This window comes from Leopardus geoffroyi, chromosome B4, assembly GCF_018350155.1.
Source record: "Leopardus geoffroyi isolate Oge1 chromosome B4, O.geoffroyi_Oge1_pat1.0, whole genome shotgun sequence".
NCBI classification, from domain to species: domain Eukaryota; kingdom Metazoa; phylum Chordata; class Mammalia; order Carnivora; family Felidae; genus Leopardus; species Leopardus geoffroyi.
Window position 1 is genome coordinate 65,097,280 of NC_059341.1, and position 20,588 is coordinate 65,117,867.

The 20,588-nt window shown below is 37.3% G+C and overlaps 1 protein-coding gene across 7 annotated transcripts in view; it reads left to right on the forward strand.

Moving 5' to 3' along the window:
• The window catches only part of BICD1 (BICD cargo adaptor 1), a 256,333-nt gene that overhangs the window by 214,404 nt on the left and 21,341 nt on the right, over window positions 1-20,588 (forward strand). For 3 of the 7 annotated variants that reach the window (XM_045466180.1, XM_045466182.1, XM_045466184.1), the window contains exons 6-7: window positions 1,817-1,968; window positions 4,587-4,794. In XM_045466180.1, the coding sequence (XP_045322136.1) occupies window positions 1,817-1,968; window positions 4,587-4,794 (360 nt within the window). Of the gene's footprint in view, window positions 1-1,816; window positions 1,969-4,586; window positions 4,905-5,873; window positions 6,068-18,963; window positions 18,973-20,588 lie in introns of those variants that run through there. The other 4 variants (XM_045466178.1, XM_045466179.1, XM_045466181.1 and 1 more) reach the window with 4 other exon arrangements.

The following is a 20,588-nucleotide window of genomic DNA, read 5'->3' on the forward strand; positions in this document are numbered from 1 at the left end:
TCAATTAAAACCTATAAGAAACTACTTTGGAATCAAGACATTAACAAGTTACTCTATCCTACCATTGTTTTAATTATAAAAAGAATCCAGGTATCTCGATAGAAGTTGGCACTTTGCATAAGAAAGTTCAAGCTGTCCATTTTAAGCACAAAAGGAAATGTTAAAAACCAGGAACATCCCATTAGCAATGGATTTTTCTTCATTAGTAGTGGATTTTTTCATTAATATTGAGTATTTTTACACACTCTGAAAAGCTGCGGTTAACAGTTTGTTTAAAATGGTATGTTTTCGGGGTGCCTGGGTGTCTCACTCGGTTAAGCGTCCAACTTCGGCTCAGGTCATGATCTCGCGGTTTGTGAGTTCAAGCCCCGCATGGGGCTCTGTGCTGACAGCTCAGAGCCTGGAGCCTGCTTCAGATTCTGTGTCTTCCTCTATCTCTCTGCCTCTCCCTTGCTCATGCTCTGTCACTTTCTGCCTCAAAAATAAATAAAACAGGGGCACCTGGGTGGCGCAGTCGGTTAAGCGTCCGACTTCAGCCAGGTCACGATCTCGCGGTCCGGGAGTTCGAGCCCCGCGTCAGGCTCTGGGCTGATGGCTCAGAGCCTGGAGCCTGTTTCCGATTCTGTGTCTCCCTCTCTCTCTGCCCCTCCCCCGTTCATGCTCTGTCTCTCTCTGTCCCAAAAATAAAATAAACGTTGAAAAAAAAAAAATTTAAAAAAAAAAAATAAATAAATAAAACATTAAAAAAAATTTTTTTTTAATGGTATGTTTTCTGTTTGGCTTCAATATATATATACCATGTGCTGTGCATCAAACAGGCAGTCCCTGAATACACATTGATTTCATGCATTGATTCAGTTAACATTTTTCTTTCTTCTTACATGTGTCAAGCTAGTTTTCAGTTTGAAACGCTGTTAATTCCAAAAGATTCAGAAATGCCCAAATTCTAAGTTCAAAGGGATATTTTAATTCATTCAAACATTTTGGAATTTCTCCTTTTTATGGAAATTGTGAAGAATTAAATTAGACTATATTTTATTGTTTTGAAGTTGTATGCAAAGGCAGGAAGTAATCGGTTCCTTGTGAATTCTTTTCCTTACACATGTAATATGGATTTATAGTTTATTGTTTACTCATACTATAAATTGCAATGGCCTGTGTCTTTTATTCTATGTTTTAGGCCCCTAGAGCAGAGGGGCAAGAATATTTGCATTCTGTTATATTTCTTTTTCTTTTTTACTTTTTTTAACATTTATTTATTTTTGAAAGAGCACAAGTGGGGGAGGAACAGAGAGAGAGGGAGACACAGAATCTGAAGCAGCCTCCAGGCTCCAAGTTGTCAGCACAGAGCCCAACATGGGGCTCGAACTCACGATCCGTGAGATCATGACCTGAGCTGAAGCTCAGAGCCACCCAGGCGCCCCGCATTCTGTTGTATTTCATTTGGAAGCTGTGCTTCGTTACTGCCTTCTCCTTGATAAAATCCTTCTTGGATAAAGTTTAATTTTAGCTCCTTTCTGTCTGAAAAATTGCAGACTCAGGAATCTGCATTAAAATATTTTCTGAACTATGATCATTTCCTTAGCTTCTGATACTCTGGTTCACAGCTGGCTTCCAGGGCGATTTAACCATGTTATGGATTTTAAAGAAAAACTGCCTTATGTCCGTCCAAGTACATATATATGTTTATATAAAATTAACCAAACCAATTTCACTTTCCATTTATGAAAGAAAGTCCTAGACCCAGCCTGGAAAAATCTGTATGATAGGTTTTCCTGATACGAAAATCCTAAGCGTTGTGATTTTTCTGCTTCAGACAGCTGAGGTGGCTCTAGCTAATCTCAAGAACAAATATGAAAATGAGAAAGCAATGGTGACTGAAACTATGACGAAGCTTAGAAATGAACTGAAGGCTTTGAAAGAAGATGCAGCAACTTTCTCATCCCTGAGAGCAATGTTTGCAACAAGGTAACAGTTTTTTCTTCCAAGATGAGGTGGGGTGCTTGGGAGAAAGACTTTAAAATTCACATTCACATGCACACCTCTTGGTGTGCCATCTAAGAGGGTGAGGGGTGAAGAAAATACTTGAGATTCCACTCTGACCTAAGGCAAAATGTTGTGTGCTGTTTTCCAGAGCCCTCTACTGGACACACTGGATCAAGCAATTCGTTTACATAGAAGTATTTTTAAATTAATAGATATTTTTTCCTAGAGCTTATGTGCCAAAAAGAATTAGGACCCCCCCCCCAAAAGCCTCCGATAATGGGGAGGAAATGTTTTTCTTAAAATTGCTAAATATTGTATTATCACCACTGAAATTTATTTCTGTGACATAAGAGTGCTTATCATTAGTAAGTATTGCATGAGAAAGGCATGTTCATGATGAATATAAGTACTCATTATATCAGCTAATTCTTTGGACTTTAATATACTATGAATTAAATTATAATTTTTTTTTTTGTGAGGGAGAGCATGAATGGGGAAGTGGGGCAGGGAGAGAGAGAGAGACAGAGAGACAGACAGAGAGAGAGAGAGAGAGAATGAGACAATCTTAAGCAGGCACCACACTGTCAGCACAGAGCTCAACGTGGGTCTTCATCTCATGAACTGTGAGATCATGACCTGAGCTGAAATCAAGAGTCAGACGCTCAACCAACTGACCCATCCAGGCGCTCCTAAATTATAATTTCTAAAATGTAATTGTATTTATCACCAAGTTTTTCACATTGCCATGCTAATTAACTAGACAAATATTAGTGACTACCTCTCCCCACCAGTTTCATTATGAAGTGCTTTGTGTTTAAACTTGAAGTGATTAAGCATGTATGGATTCAAAGGTTTCAAAATCTTGAGATTTTCAATAGTGTCGCCATCCCCTTTTTACTGTCACAATTCAGTGCCAAAACAAAAGCAGTCATGTGTCTTATATAATACACACGTGGTACAAAATTCATAAAGCATAACTATGGGTTTATTTGCAGATTTAGTAGATAACTTATATGTAGCTGATACAAGTGTAAAAAACAAAACAAAACAAAACAAAACAAAACAAATCCTGGGTTTTATAGGAGCCCTGGAATCTGTCCGGCTTTCTTGCATATGAGGAGAGAAAAGTTTCAAGCTCATACTTGGTGATTGACTCTCTTGGTGATGGCCGTTAGAGGGCTGAGTGCTTGGTGAACCACAGAGATGCAGAAGACCTGAATGAGCTGACCTCTGGGTCTGATCCTGGGAGAGTTTGAGGAATAGAGTGGATATATTTATACACCTCTGGCCACCGTGGGGGGCAGGATAGAGAATGGGGATGGTACACAGTGCTCCCCTCTTTGATGAAAGAAATCAGTCAGCATTACATGTAGAATTAAAATATATATATTTCCTCTTTTAAACAGAAATCAAAATATTTTTAATGGGACATTTATAGTCTTAATCTGGCTTAAATAACCAGAAATTTGTTTTTTTGTTTTGTTTTGTTTTGTTTTTTTAGGTATAGTAACTGCCTTGCTCCATAGTATTTTTAAAAATATTGTTATCTGACCAATTAAAATAAATCCAGGATGTTTAAACCCACCTCATATTTTACTAAGACGCAATATTTCTTTTGGTATCCCTACTATGCTTCTTGACATTTAAGTTTAACAAAAATGGGACCCACCTGCATATCAAGTTCTTTCACCGAGAGTCTGTTTTTTCTTTAAAATGCTGCAAGGCTTATCTTAATTTCAAAGTTTGCACGGCACATTTTGGATATCTCCATCAAGTCATTAACTCTCAGCTGGTGCATGAAGAGTATTTGTTGTTATTATGTTAGTGGGTAAGTAAACTCAGAAAAAAAAACTGAAAATCGTGTGATCAAGCCTCCCTTCCAAATGTTTGTGTGCTTAGATTTTACTTTTGTTGGGGAAAAAAGATCACTGAGCTTATCTTTTGGCTACAGCACAAGTATCAAAGCTGAAGAAAGATGTTCCCGACAGCCTGCTATATCTGTATCAAACCCTATGCAAATCTTGATTTTCTTTGACATCTATGGCTTTATCTTCTGGTTAAGAAATCTTGAAAATATTCATGTTTCTAATTCAGGCAAATCTGCCATATTGAAAACAGTGCAGCTGCAATGGGGACTCAAAGTAAAACCTATAAATACAGATAAAGGAGGAAATGTTTTCTTTATAAACACTATCATTCCTTTGCATGCTACAAGCCTAGTCTATGATAAACCTGTCACATTCCTCTAAAGAAGATCATGTTACACAGTAGAAGAAGCTATTGTAACACATCTAAGATGATGTGAACATTACCTGAAATGTTACAGTTCACTCTTCTGCCACCATGGAGCAGCCTCCATAATAACTCTGTCACTGGGGTTTAAGATGTCATCCATTAAGAGTGTCCCCATATGCACTCCATGGTATGGAAGAACCATCAGTTCTTGAACCTTCTCCAGTTTTCCACTGTAATAGGTTACCTCCATTCTGCTCAGGGAAGACCAGTGTTCTAAATCTAAATTCCAGTGAAATTCTCAACTCAAGTTCCACATTTAGTGTCCCCAAGATTTTCTCCTGACCACTTTTTTGTTTGGGTTCTAGATGTGATGAGTATGTCACACAGTTGGATGAGATGCAGAGACAGTTAGCAGCCGCAGAGGATGAGAAGAAGACTCTAAACACTTTGTTACGAATGGCTATCCAGCAAAAACTCGCCCTGACCCAGCGGCTGGAGGACTTAGAGTTTGACCATGAGCAGTCCCGACGCAGCAAAGGCAAACTTGGAAAGAGCAAGATCGGCAGCCCTAAAGTAAGTGGGGAGGCATCAGTCACCGTGCCCACCATAGACACTTACCTCCTGCATAGTCAGGGCCCACAGACACCCAACATTCGGGTCAGCAGTGGCACTCAGAGGAAAAGGTATGCATGCAGCGATCTTCATAGTATGGTGCAGAGGCCAGATTTTTAGTTAACTGCAAAAATTAATGTGCTCTTATTGTGGAGGATGGAGGAAGGGAAGGAAGAGAAAAACTGGGAGTGGGTGTATAAATGGGCCTTGCTTGGCCCTTCCAAATCAAATCCTTTTGATAATCGTGTTTATTTGTTCCTTTCTGTCCCCCATGCCCCACGTCTTGATTAACCATAATATAATTTTTGAGTATCTGTCAACATTTTTGCTGTTCTTTGTATGCATAAATTTGCCTCTCCCTTACCTCCAACCTAAAAGTTGATAGACAAAAAAAGGTGGATATTAAGAATGAAGCTGCGTTTTACGTGACATTTAAAAGTCATTGTACCTCTGGTAATGGTGCTAGTTACCAGCTTCTCTTTAATGCAGCAAGGATATGAATATGTTCTTTTAGGGAAGCTTGTCCACATTACCAAATCTGACAACTGACTCAAAGGAGATGTCTATATTTAGGTAAATGGAATTGATTGTGTGTAGTCTTTTTCTTAAAAGCAGGTTGTTGTGCCTTTTCATTTCGTATGTGAATGTTGCTCAAAGAAATCATTTGCAAGGTTATTAGTGGCTTGATTTGGTGACCTTTTTACAGAGTCCTGGATGTTGAATTACTTACCGTGTATTTTCAGTTAATGGTAAAATTTGTATTTTAGGAATTTTCAGTAAAGTATCAAATAATATAAATATTTTCTATTTGCGGTTCAAACTGACTAACGATAATAAATTTCTTTTCCAGTACCCAGTACAGTTTCCAAATAGGGTTGTATCCTGGTATGGAAACTAAGCAATAAGCAAAAATCTTGACTTACATGTTTAAAAAAAATTAAATGCCAATGTAAATAATGTTGTCACTGGTGAGGCTTTGAAAGGTAATTAAAGTAAAACTTTTTTGTTTCCTATATGTATTTTCTTGGATCTCCTGCAAGACAATTTTCACCTTCCCTTTGTGATCAGAGCCGTCCCAGGACTTCAGGGGCTACCTACCTACAGAATTTATTAAGAGTTCCCCCTGATCCCACCTCCACAGAATCATTTCTTCTGAAGGGCCCCCCTTCCATGAATGAATTCATCCAAGGGCACCGGCTCAGCAAGGAAAAAAGGTTAACCGTGGCTCCACCAGGTAAACATTTTTTCCTTGGGTGCATGTGATGCAGATGATTAGCTGAGTAGACCACTCCCCCTTCCTCCCAACCACTCATGTCCACCCATCCACGGAGTCCAACTTGGACCACAGGTAAATTCCTGCAGCTAACATAAAAATGCCTTTATGCCTAGCGTCCCGTTTCCTCCTTGATTCGGCCAGACGAGCATTCCTTAGGAGTCTCCAAGGACTTCCTTTTAACAGCCAATGATGGAAAATGAGAGTTGGAAGGAATGGGATAGGTCAAGGGAACCTAGCAACAGGCGTAATGCAGGGCACACCCCCCGGGTCCTATCTGCAGCGTGGTAGCTCATAACGATTCCATCTTGATCAGATTTTGTCATTTTGTTCTGTTATTTTTTAAGGTAGTTTCAGTCAAGGGAGCTATCTTTATAAAAAGCCTTTGGGGCTAATCTCCTTTTGTAGTGACTCAGAATGTCTCTTCAATCACTATAGAGAAAATAGAAGTAAAATCCGCTAAGGTTTTGCTCCTCTGGAACATTTACATCTTAATGTAATATTCTTGTAGTTTGCAAGCCCTTATTGATTTATGCTTACCAATATGCTCACATTTTATTTTTAGCTTCACTGTTTTGCATTTTTCTTTTTCTTTATAAAAAATTTTTCCTATGAAGAGCTTCCTATGTGACTTCTGGCAAATAAAGTTCAGCCCTCTGAGAAATCCCTGCATGCTAATTATAGGTCAAAGGTGTCATACAGGAAGTCCATGAAACAAAATAAGCCCAAAGGCAGCATAATGGTTAGTTGTCACAGGGAATGAAAAATTAAAACTAATTCAAGTCAGTTGTCAACACGAGCATCTATATTTCTGGCCTCCCTTGAAAGATTCTGAGTATCTGACAGCCCGAGGTCAGTGTCCATGCGTGTCAATAACCTGTCAGAGCCTCGTACTGGCTGTTGCTTTTATGCACTTTTCCACAGCCCCCTTACTCCCGAGTACTGATACCCAGCCTGCTGCACCCATTTTTGTTATCTTCTGGACCCTACTATACTTTGAGTTTGCCACAGAATTTTTTTTTTTTTAATTCACTTTAGTTGTCTCACCTACCTCATTTACTTGATGTTTACCTTAATTCCTTTTTGGAAACCTCTGCCTTTGGATCTGTAATAATATCCTCATATGATTCACGAATCAGCCTACTGATTGGGATGAAAAGGTGTGGTGTGGAAATTTATAGCACATAATCAACATTCTAAGAATGTTTGAGCAAATGGGTGATGATAATGAGTTGGGAGAGCATAACAGCCAAAATGTATGCCAAAAAACAAAACAAAACAAAACAAAAACAACAAACAAAAACCTACAACTCTGCCAGGTGTTCTTACTTTCATAGCTCATTTCCTAATATTTCAGACCCCTTTGGAAGGTACCTTGAAGTATCTGTAAATCACCAAAACGATTGTGATTCATCAGGACATCTAACTTGAATAAAACACTTCAAGTTGTTTTAGTGTTCCAAGTGGATTTAGTAGCCCTATCTATTGGAACTTAGGAAAGAAATCCTATGATTAATTAGAAACCCTATTGTATTTGAATTAAAAAGTGACCTATCAGTAAGATTAAAAATTAATAAATATTAACAATAACTGTTTTCATTTTGTGTATGATCATTTGATCCTTATTTACATTAATGTGTATTTACATCATTGTCATTACATTGTCGGAACCATTAACATTACATTGTAAACTTTTCTATGCTACTACCTCGACTATTTTTATTTTTAAAGGTTGTATCATAAATTTTATTTCAGATTTTATTCCTTTAATCTCTACTTCTCCTGTTAACTGCTGGGGTGTTTTTTCATTCTTTGTTATTTTCTGCAGTGCTGCTAGAAATACCCTCATGCATTCAACTTCTCATCGGTTTCGTTTTTTTCTCAAGTGAGATCACTGGGTTACAGTGATGAACATCTTTATGTCTTTTACTCCGTTTTGATGTTGCTGTCAAAGAGGATAGATCAGTGTACTCAGAGTCTCACAAAATATTTTTCCCTTTTCCACACATTCTGAATGTTTCTAGTTCTTTGTGCACACTGTACCCATCTTGCAACTCTAAGGCTGGTGAGCCTACATGAACGAGAGTAGCATTATGTTTTCTCAAACGCTTGAGTTTCAAATAACCAGAAAATGCTGTTGGTCTTAGAAATTATTATTTTATACAAGATTAGAGATGTAAATAATGTGGCATTCAGAATCATCATCACTAGGCCAGAAAATCATTTTAATCACAACTTACTATATATTGATAAACCTAACATTTTTAACCATTTATTTGAAGTTAAAATAATGGAAGAGGGGAGGGAGTAAAGCTGTTATCATAGCCTAAGGAATTTTCAGTTTTATACCACGGGCCCAACCAGATTAGTTCTTAATCAATTTTTAGAGCAACCCAGCAACATTTTTTAAAAAGTTTTGGTTAAATCAATTACTATAAAAAGTGACTAATTACCTATACCAAATTGTAGCTTCAAAAAATATATTAGGGTTATTGACACTATATATTATTTTTCCTAGGCTGAACTGAATTGGGTAAGACATATTAAGTATTATTTATAATGGTTTTACTATATAAAATATGTTCAATAAGCTGAGAAAGGGAAAATATACCATATATATCCAGTCCAATGTTCTCTGTAAGAAGTATTTTAAACCCATGGGAAATAATAGATTTTATTAGTCTTTTTTATTCATGAGTTTACTGTAAGTTACTGACAATTATAAAATTTACTAGCTAGTAACAATATATGTTCATCATTTTAAAAGGACAATTCCCTGTTAACTTATTAGAATGTTTTTTGATAAGTTTTCTGAAATGTGTTTTTAACAGGTTGTTGTAGGTGATTATTATTATTCTAATAAGTGGGTTTTCTATTGAGGACCATTGAAGTAATTAAATTAATCAAATCATTTCAGTAGACATACAAAGAGTTTAATTTGTTTTGAAGCCTTTTGTTGAGGAATTATGACAGATATAAATCTCATTTAAAAATTTAAAACACAAAACATAAAATATTATTTGCCATATATAAGGTATATTTTCAAATAGATTTTATTTCTTTGAGATGGTCAGGAGAAAACCCATCTTCTTCAAGCTACAATTTCTCAGTTTCTGGAGAATCAACTCTAGGATGGGGCACTGATTTTCAAAATTAATAGATTGTTTTGTACTAATTAATTTTCAACATTAATATAACCTTTTGGAGGAAATTTTGGCCCTTGCTTCTGATTTTGGCTGTTTCTGCTGCCTCATCCCCTGAAATTCCAGAGTTTCTGTCCTTAGCTTGTTGACTTTCTTGTTATGACTTTGTCCTTATCATGGCATACAAAATGTAGTGTCCTCACACATATGGCTACTATCCTTGATGAATTTGAATCCAAAGGGACTCTGTTGTCATCAACGAGTTTACAATCAGGCAGCAGGTGGCACATCTTTATAAAATCATTAGTTGTCTTATATTATTTATAATATAAATGGTTGTATATTATTTATATAATAATAATAATAACAATAATAACATCTTACTATTTCATCAATACTTACAATCAGTCTACCAGAATATGTGAAAGAAATCCGTGTAACGTATAGGTAAGAATTGCTATTTCTGCAGTAAAGACTTGACTGCATGATTTGCTCAGGTAAATTAGGTTCCTGAACCCAGTTGCAATGTGTGTATCTGTGTCTGTGTGGAGGCTTCCCCACACCAACCAGCAATTCTCAGACACCGTCAGGGTGTGCTACGATTCAACTGAATTCTGACACTGTGTATCCAGAAATAACACTGCATTCCACGGTCCCACAAAACTGCTGCTCCCTGCTTCCAGACACCAGTTGAAAGGCCAGATTATTACTTGTGCTTCTAACTAACCGGCTATAGATTAGGGGTTCCAATGACTCCCACTTTGGCTTCAGATACCAATCATAAATTAAATTGTTACCTCTATTTCTGACCAACTGACTATGAATCAGAGTTCCCATGACCCCCTCCTCAGGTTCATTAATTTGCTAGAGCAGCTCACAGAACTCAGAGAAATATGTTACTTACTAGATTACCAATTTATTGTAAAAGGATCTAAATCAGGAACAGCCAGATGGAAGAGAGGCATAGAGCAAGGTATGGCAAAGGAACTGGGAGTTCCGTGTTTTCTCCCAGAGCACACTGCTGTCCCCAAATCTCCTCAGGCATTCACCAGTTCAGTCCTTTTGGGGTTTTTTGGAGGCATCATTACACAGGCACAATTGATTAAATCATTGGCCATTGGTGATTGATTCAGCCTCCAGCCCCCTCCCCTCCCCTGAGGTTGGGCCTGGTAGGACTGAAAGTTCCAAACCTCCAATCACATGGCAAGTTCTCTTGATTCTCCTGGTAACCAGCCTCCATCCTTAGGCAGAGTCCAAAAGTCACTTCATTAACATAACTGGGGACACCATTGTCACTCCCAACACTTAGGAAATTCCAAGGGTGTTTTTTGTTTTTTTTTTTGTTTTTTTGTTTTTTTGTTTTTTTTTGAGAGCTGTCTGGAACTATGGACAAAGACCAAATAAATCTTTCTTACAAATCACAATATTGCAACAGGATAAACAAATTTCATACTTACAAAAGCAAGTTGGAACTCTCTTCTTGAAGTAACAGCCTAAGCAGTTTGCTCTTCGTGCTGCATTTTCTGTTTAGGAGCTTTCTCTTTTGGATGTTTTGCTTTCCCGTATCATTTCATTTCCCTCTGTCCCTCCACACTTCTCTCTTTCTCTCCCTCTCTCTGACACCATTACTGAACTCGTGTGAGAGAATGGTATTCTTGTGAAATCTGAACATTTTGTATGATGTTTTAGATTTTACCCGTGTTTAAAGCAGCTCACAGAAATGTGTTAACCTTAGATATGCAATCACCTTTTCAGATGTATAGTCAACAATAGACACGAACATGTTCATTAGTGAAAATTTCACTGCATTCAAACATTTATTTGTCTGTCTTTTATATTGCAGTTTATGCTCTTAAGCATGTATCAAAACCATATTTCTTAACTCATTTGCTCACTTACTCATTCATCAGAATGTAACAAAATGTATTGAGCTACCATTATGTGTCAGGCACTTTTCTTGGCTCTTGACATAATATGTTATGTAAGTGAAACACCAGCCCTGTGCTTCAAGAAACTCATAGTCTGTAGGGGAGGTAGATAGGCAAATAAGTAATGGTGTTAATAGGTTTTCCCAGAATAAACAGAGGGTTTTGGGTGTTTAGGAACATTCTCCCAAAAGAAATGCAAGCCCTGGTCGTGAAAGGTGGCTAGATGTTGATGGGCAGATGATAGGGATGCAGGTGTGAGTAATGAGCAGAGCCTCCTAGGAGAGGAGGTCGTCCAATACAAAGGCCACGAGGTTGGGAACTAGAAATTGCAGCAGGACTGAGGAGTGATGGGAAATGACACTGGAAAGACAAGCAAGGACTTGAAAACAGACGGCCAGGTTAGTGAGAGTGGACTTTATTCCATTGGCAGAGATGACTGTTTTAAGAATAAGAACAGGTTTTCATTATATACGATTGCCCTGATAAAAGGTGGAGAATGGATTGGATGTGCCAACACCTAAGGTAAAAAAGCAGATACAGTGTCTGAAATTTGCAGATGAGAGGTGGTAGAGACTGGAAGTCAAAACTGGAGCAGTGTGAATGTTGACATGTGTCTGAATGTAGAGAAGTCCAACCATACCTGACAGGTGGTATGTCCTGTGTACCCACAGCCTACTTTAACAGCCTGTCTCCATCATCCTCCCACATTTTGTAGGTAGAAGGAGCTCAATGAATGCTATTTGAACTGACTTCCTGAACTAACAAACAGCCTCAGTGGTGTTTTTTTTTGTTTGTTTGTTTCCTAAAGCTTATTTTTTCCCTTAGAGGCTTCTCCATTTTTGTGGGTTCCCTTTCCCTATATCAGTATGCTTCCCGCCCCCAACAGGATTTAATTCTTGAAATAGCCAGAGTGAACAGCATTCTGTTGAAACTTGTAACCTTGGGGCACCTGGGTGGCTCAGTCGGTTGAGCCTCCAACTTCAGCTCAGGTCATGATCTCCCAGTTCATGAGTTTGAGCCCCGAGTAGGGCTCTGTGCTGACAGCTGGGAGCCTGCAGCCTGCTTCAGAATCTGTGTCCCTCTCTCTCTCTGCCCCTCCCCTGCTCACACTCTGTCTCTCTCTTTCTTTCTCAAAAATAAATAAACATTTAAAAAATTAAAAAAAAAAAGAAACTTGTAATCTTTTGGGCTTGTATTTTCTCTTAACATAGCTTCTATAGAGTTCTTCTTTACAGATGAAAGCTTGGGTGTTTTCTGATGCTGGTCCATGTTGCCCTTACTTTGAATCTGACAAAACAGAAGTTGAATCAAAAATATCAGTCCAGGGGCGCCTGGGTGGCTCAGTCGGTTAAGTGTCTGACTTTTGATCTCAGTTCAGGTCATGATGTCACAGTTGGTGAGTCTGAGCCCCATATCAGGCTGTGTACTGACAGTGCAAAGCCTGCTTGGGATTCTCTTCTCTGCATCTCTCTCTGCCCTTCCCCCACTCACTCTCTCTCAAAAATAAATATTTAACAAAAAATATCAATTCAGAAAGTTACCAACCACATGTTGAAAAATACATGTTTCTGTCTTGCCCCGATGTAATATGCAATTAGAAATTGGTTCAGATTTCCAAATTTCAGTGTATCATGTATGTTGCAGGAGTATTTTTATTTTTCTGGGTTAGTCGTGATTCATTTTACAGTGGAAATGTCCGACACCCTCACATTTCTTTTCAGTATTTCTTTCAAGGAACAATTCCATTTTTATAGGAAGTCTTTTACTATAGAATGAATGATCTTGAGTTGGAATGTGCAATGTTAAGAATGCCATCTGAGGGAAGAAAAAAAAAAAGAATGTCATCTGAGAGATGTATCTCTTCATTAAATTCCAGTTGAAAATTGAAAAATACCCAATTGAAACTGAACAATGTAGTTTATTTTTCCCAACAGCTCTATATTTGGTTTGGTTAGAGAAATACCTGTGTATTCTCTAATTTAGCTGAATGTTTTGATTTTTGTCTAGATAACGAGTTTCGTATAAAAATATCTTAGAATTTTAAGATTTTTCTCCTTTCTTATTTTCTCTTACAAAGTGTTTAACCTATATGTATCCTATACACCAGTTTTACCATTGGGTACATAAATGTACACAAATTATGAAGACTTTTCTGATCCCTTGTATCCACTAGATAGAATTGCCTTCCTCTTCCTCTCTGCCTCACTACAGGTGGCATGGGCACAGTGTCTTCAATCAGATTCCTCTATGAATCTATAAGGTTTTGGGCAGGAACCTTGCTCCTTGATCTTTTACTCTTCAAGATCTTGCACTGTTCGTGGCACATAGTTGGCCCTCAGTTTGGTGGATAATTGATAATCAGTCCAAATTTTCTACGGTATCTCAAAATATTTGGCTTTATTGTGGTTTATCATCTATACATGTAGTTCTTCTGATGTGTAGATTAGAAATAGTGTATTTCAGATGTGATGTAATGTAGGTAATAGAGTAAAATCTGCATAACAGTTGTATTTGGGAACTTTCAAGTGGGGTCTTCACTTCTCTTGTTTTATTCAGACAATGTGTGATATATATATATATATATATATATATATATATATATATAATCTTGAAGTTCCTGTATTTGGTTGTTTTTATATTTGGGTACTTAAAAATCAAGGCAATTATAAGAAAATATCCACTTTAGAGGCAAAGTTTATGAATCCATGTAGTACAGAGTAAAAGATTGCATATAAATATGTAGGCTTTCCTCATTTTTTACTCTTACTCCTTTTTATATGTTTTTAAAATAGTTTTTAAGTATATTTTCAATAGATAATGATGGTCCAAAGTTCAAAAGGTATGAAAGAATATAAAATAGAAGGTAGCTCTCTCCCAGCCTCCTTCTCATGTCCTTCCAGAAACATTCTCTATATGTACAAGAGAATATCTATAAATACGTACATATATAATCACAAGTATATATTATATATGTATGTATTAACATTGGCACAACCACAAACATTGTTATGCATGCTATTTTTTTCACTTAATATATCTTGGCTTCCTTTATATCAATATTCATCTTTTTGTTTATTTTTAACCAGATGTTAATGAGGAGAAGGAAGATATACTTGAACCCTTTACAAAATCTTAAAAATGTTTTCATGTGTAGAATAGAAATATTTCTTGCTATTCAATAAAATGGGAGTCATCGGATGTTTCACCTCCTAGACCAGAGCTATTCAGTAGTAAGATAGTGTGAACTAGATGTGTAATTTTAATCTAGTAGCCATATGAGAAAAAGTAAAAAGAAACACGTGAACTTAATTTTAGCAATATGTTTTATTTAACACAATGTGTCTATATTATTATCATTGCAACATGCAGTCAATAGAAGCAAATATTAGTGAGATATCTTATGTTCTGTTCTTCTTGGTCCTTGAAATTCAGCCTATATTTTGTACTTAGAATACATTACAGTTTGAATTAGCCATATTTCAAGTGCTCAATAGCCAGATTTGGCTGGTAGTACTTTATTGACCAGTGTAGTTCTAGGCCTTCTTACTTACCAATAGTTTTAACTACATATAATTTCTGCACAGAAACTTCAGTTTTACTCACTAACATCTAATTTTAAAATAAGACTTAAGATGGTACATATTTAGGTTTTCTTTTAAAATGAAATGCTAGGGGACACCTGGGTGGCTCAGTCAGTTGAGCATCTAACTCTTGATTTCAGCTGAAGTCATGATCCCAGGGTTGTGGGTTTGGAGCCCCGTGTTGGGCTCCATGCTAAGCATGGCGCCTGCTTGATAATTCACTCTGCCTCTTCTTCTGCCCTTCCCCCCATTCTCTAAATAAATTTAAAAATGAGATATTGGGCCAAATGTTTTTGTTGCAGATTTATTCTGCTTTGTTTGTCCCTGATTGGTGGCAATGCTCTTTTAGATAGGTACATATTAAATGTTTGTATACTCTTCTTTATACTTCTCCTTTATTTGTTACTAGGCATCTTTGTCAGTATTATAATTTAATTCCTATTGTTTAGGTATATCCTAAGAAACCATATGTCTTAAATATTCTTAAAATAATAACACAACTGAATTTTTCTAAAATTGGTATAATCAAGCTTGTAAAAAGTCCATTTTATTTAAGTAGGGAGTACATTGAAAATGTTTATAATGCATCCTGCTAGTTTTAAATGACAGAATTTAATGACACCATATATAGACTGAAAACACACAAAAAAAAACCTCTTTCCAGGTGGGTCCCCTGTATTTTCCTTTTGTCCAGGATAACAGAGAAGATAAAGACAATACTAAATAAATAATTTCACGGTGCGTACTAAAGCCACTCAATAAATAATGCAGTATTTAATGGAGCATCTGACGACCAGAGGATTTTAATTTATTTTTATTTTTGTCTTTGTTTCCTATTCCCTCCTCTGTGAGGTATACTATCCAGAGCTTAAATTTTCTTGAAAGATTCCATATTTAAAATCTGAGCATTGTAAGCAAAATTAGCAGTGATAAAAAATTTACTGAAGGGATCCTCAGGAAAACAACATTGTGGCAGGAATGTACATATTAGATTAGACAATATTTTTTATTCCATGTTGACTATCTTAGTATAAGTGTGTAGTTTTAAACCCACGGAAATTGAAATTTTCTTGTTAAATTCTTCAAGGAAAAAATGAAAATCTTCCCCAATATATCCATTAAGTGAAAGAAAATATAGTTTTTGATATCCCTAATTATTGCATATTCAGGGCAAAAGTGGTCAGGTCATACCTGTGTCCACTAGAGTCCAGCCATGTGGTGGTAAAGATGGAGGCCTCCAGGGGCACCTGGGTGGCTCAACTGGTTGAGCGTTCCACTTCGGCTTAGGTCATGATCTCGCGATTTGTGAATTCGAACCCCATGTCAGGCTCTGTGCAGATAACTCAGAACCTGGAGCCTGCTTTGGATTCTGTGTCTCCCTCTGTCTCTCTGCCCCTCCCCCATTCCGTCTCTCTCTCTCTCTCTCTCTCTCTCTCTCTGTCTCAAAAATAAGTAAACATTAAAAAAAGAAAAAAAAAAGATAGAGGCCTCCATAAACTGGCTAAGTGCAGAAGGATAATGGAGGGGCATAGATGGGCTGGGACACACAAAAGACACAGGACATTCCAGGCAATAACTGCCTTCCTCTTCTGATTCTGCCCAAATGACACTGTCTAGCTCACTAAAAAATATCAGTAGGCAGATAGAAAACATCAAGGAGATGTATACCTCTAGGATAAGTTTCTATATTAGAGATCCTGCTTCCGACTCACTGAATTGACCAGCCTCTGCCACTAAAGGACCAACTAGTCCAAATACTGAATTTAAAAATTGCTCACATTCTCTATGATCTACCTGTGCATGCTCCCAACTCAAGTCAGGGAACAGCCTTTATTCTGCCAACCTGACATCAGTTACCTACAGCACCTAACCTTTAGTATCTTGGGTATCCTTTGTGGGTGTCAGGTGCTACAACTGTCTAGCACTGGCATCACCTTGCCTTCATATCCCAAAGCTCCTTATGCAAAAGAAGAGTTTTAGTATTCTGTTCTGTTGGGCAGCTGGGACCTCCCCCTCATTGTATTCCAGGAGAGAATAGCCATCAGCCTCTTCTTTGCTATGCTCCCACTATATAATCCTGTCTGTTGGCACTAGTCTATTGTATTCTACTGTTTGCCCTCACTGCAACTACTTAACAACCTCTGTTATTTTAAAACAAAACCCCTCTGATTATAAACATTTCCCCGGGATGTTAAATCCAAACTTCAGCTTTCAAAGGGATGCTCTATATCTACAAAGAACGCTAAGAAAACATAAGAAAAAGCCACAATGGGTCTCCAGTGAAGCCAATCTTGAGGTTAACAAGAGTAGACTCTCCTTTACATTCATAATGATATATGGACAGAGCTTCTCCCAACTCTGGAGACTCTGATTCTATGAGTACACATTATTCCCTTCATGATCGGGACTGGAGCTTGTGTACAACCACGTTTCTAAATAGACTTGCAAGTAAAACCATTAAAATATTTCAGTACAGGTAGTACACTTTCCAACAAGAAAAAGGAATATTCCCATTTTCTTAATAAACAGAACAACCTTTTTTTGTTTGACAGTCTGAAGTGTCCATGTGTTATGAACTGACTGTACAAGGCAGAAAAGAGCAGTGTCCCACACTGAATTCTTGCAGTGTGCTAATGCTTTGATTTCCTTCCCAAAACTGATGGGACTCAATTTCTAAAAGCATACCTAGATTATTACACATGATATGGAGGCCACTGATTTAATTCAGATATGTTTCTTTGGTGCCCATCACCAAACTCTCTGGAGGCATTATTAAATAGCTGGGGAACGGACCTTTCCCCGTGCTAACACTGGTTTCAGTGGCTCTCCTGAGCTCTGGGCAAGTTGGTCAGGGTCTGAAGGGGCAGCCTGAATTCTGCTGGGAGCATGGTGCAAATAATGGGTAGATGTAATGCTCATGGGAAGACTACACTTGCTTGAAATGAAGGAGTGAAAAGGTAGTTCCATAGCACTTGCACCCAGACTACTTACAGTGACCTAGTAATTAAACTTGTACAGCTCATCGACCAGAAAAGATTGACCGTGGTGGTATTCATTACATGACAATGGAGCATCCAGCCACCCTGGCTTTCCTTTTGTGCAACAGTATGTCCCTTCTTCTACACACCCCTCTCTTCCACCATCTATTGATGCTTCTTTGGTTTTCTTGGCAGTTTCCTCAGTGTATTGTGCTTGAAAGGTATGAGAGGAAAAAGGAAAAACACAAAACAGTTGACTTTATTCCTTTCTCTTGTTTACTCTAAAAAAAGTGAAGTCATAAAGATGTCATATAACTTTTAATTTTATGGTCCTTTAATTGTCACCTCTCAGCCAAAAAGAAACAGTCATTAATGTGCTCTCCACATCACAAATCCAAAGTTTTTAGGAACTGTACATGTAAAAGCCAAGTTCGTTTCCGTTTTGCTCATTACTGGACTCTGGAGATTTCCTTTTTCTTTTTTGGTGTATAGGTTATGTCACTTTCATGTGTCCAGACCATAAATCAGATCTCCTTCAGGGGGACTGATCAGGTAATGGCATTAGTCAGTGAAGGTTCTCAAGAAACGGACTGATCAGATTGTTACTCTTAAAATAGTTAAAGGAAACAACTCTAATTTCAAATATTTGCATTGATTTATATGAAAATGTGTGTGTTTATTTTGCAGGATACTGGTTTAGAAACAGGACTGTCATTTTAGCTAAACCTACTTTTAGTGGATATGAAATTGTTGCTTTTTTTAGTTGAAGGGATAAACTTTCCTCACGTGAAGTACTTTTTTGCTGCTCCAATGCTGTTCATCTAGTCTGTTTTTTTGCACCAAACTGGGCCTTGCCTTCCAATTCTTCATCACACATAAGGGTATGTCTGACTCCAAATAGAATCAATCGATGATCAGCTTAGATGGTAAGATCTGAAATTACAAGTTTAGAGTAGGAGGGAGTACCATCCCTGGTACTCTGGTCAAATGGCACCCAAGACTGGCACAGATGTCACAGGGAGGATGCTGTTTAGCTTACCTTGCACACCGGTTTCTGGCAGCCCACAGTCACGGCTCCGCCTCCATTCATACGTCCTTAAAAAAAACAAGTACAGATTAGTTGCTTACTCTGAGTAGGTATTTATGGAATAAACCGTTATGTAATGACACAGAATCAGTTAAACATACATTTTTTTTCTCTTTTTATGCACTACTTGACATCAAAAGCAAAAAGAGGTAAGTTGGCTATAAACCTGTAGGTGAACCTCATTTTCTTTAATAGATTTATTCTTGAGTAGCTTTGCTTCAAACAAGTTTCCATAAGTCAAATACTTTTACATTAGGAAGCTTGTCATTGTAAATCCTTATTCTTGGATAAATGAATAAGCACCTTCTGTAAACCTGGATTTTAAAAATATTTAATATTTAAAGATACTGCTTTTCCTTTAACCGAGTTATACTTAGGATTTAATTTGCTTGTGAGGACATAGTGCATTTTGTAACACTTGGTTTAGTTTGGGGGGGTTTCTGAATTGTTTCCCCCCCAAAATATGGATTACATCAGTATTTCTTCTTTTCCAAGAAAAGTGAAAAAAGACAAGAAACAACTGACATTGGTGAACATCTATAATTTTCAGATCCATCGCTTTACAGAAGAGGATGCCCTGAACCTCTCAGAATATTTTCTAGTGTTGATTTTTTTATGATGAAAAAATATTAAATAAGAAAATCAAACACATTTCACTGAGTGGTGTCTCATATATTTTTCTTTTCGGGATATATTTTTACAATTGATCTTTTTGGTGGGTTTTCGGTGGTAGTTTAACTTATTTCTCTCTTGTGTCTTTTTGGTGATGAATCAATTCTGACATTTCAGAGGTATAGCTGGTCTTCATCTGCTACGTGCTATTATTCACTTTGCTGAATGAGAACAGACCCATCATACCACCTTGAGTTAACTCTGCCAGCTGACATTGTCCTTGGGAAGGTCATTTCTGAACAAAAGGCTGTTTTCCAAAAGGTGTCTAATTGGTGTAAGAATCTGGTAGCAAAATGTACTTTTACCTCTTGGTGCCACTGTATTTCATCCCCCTCCCCTCCTTTATCTTCTGTCCTTCCCACCGTAGGAGTTGATTACACATGTGCTCATGGTTTCATTATACATTGTTCAGGAGCAGAAGGCTGACTATACTGCAGGGCATTTTTATATTTCTCTTTCGCAAGGTTTGAAATAAAAAACAGATTGTGAATATTGCTTTGTTTTATCAGCTAGTTACATGATATCCATGAGGACAGCAGATGGAAAGCTGGGTGAAAGTTTTTGTCTAATCTATGATGACTGAAAGGTCTAAAGATGCTCCCTCTTCTTCGCAAGTTATGCTCTGATTCTACATCATTGAAGACAATCTTAATGCTTGTCACCAAAATGTGATAAACTATATGCAGTTGTCATTTGTATGAAGGTGGAGCCAGTTTAAAGATGTGTTATCGGGTCATATGTTTGCATTGTCTATATTGAATTTTTTCTATGTATTTCAACAATTCTGTCTTTACTGTTCTCTGGAAAATTTTAATGAATAATGATTGTTTCTATCAAGGGTATAAACATGTCATGGAATTTGCTGTGTTAAACACTGTTGGAAAGATAAGGCTGAAGTGTCTGGTGACATGAATTAGCAGATTACACTCCTGAGTAGTCAGAAATAAGGCTATTGTCCTATCGGTGGATACTTTCAGAGAAACTAATGTATTAACAGGATATGTTGTATGTTTAGCAAACAGGGATGAGATAGCCAACTCTATGTGTTTGATTATAAAATGCTAAAAGTTGATTCACAGCTATCCATTTTTAT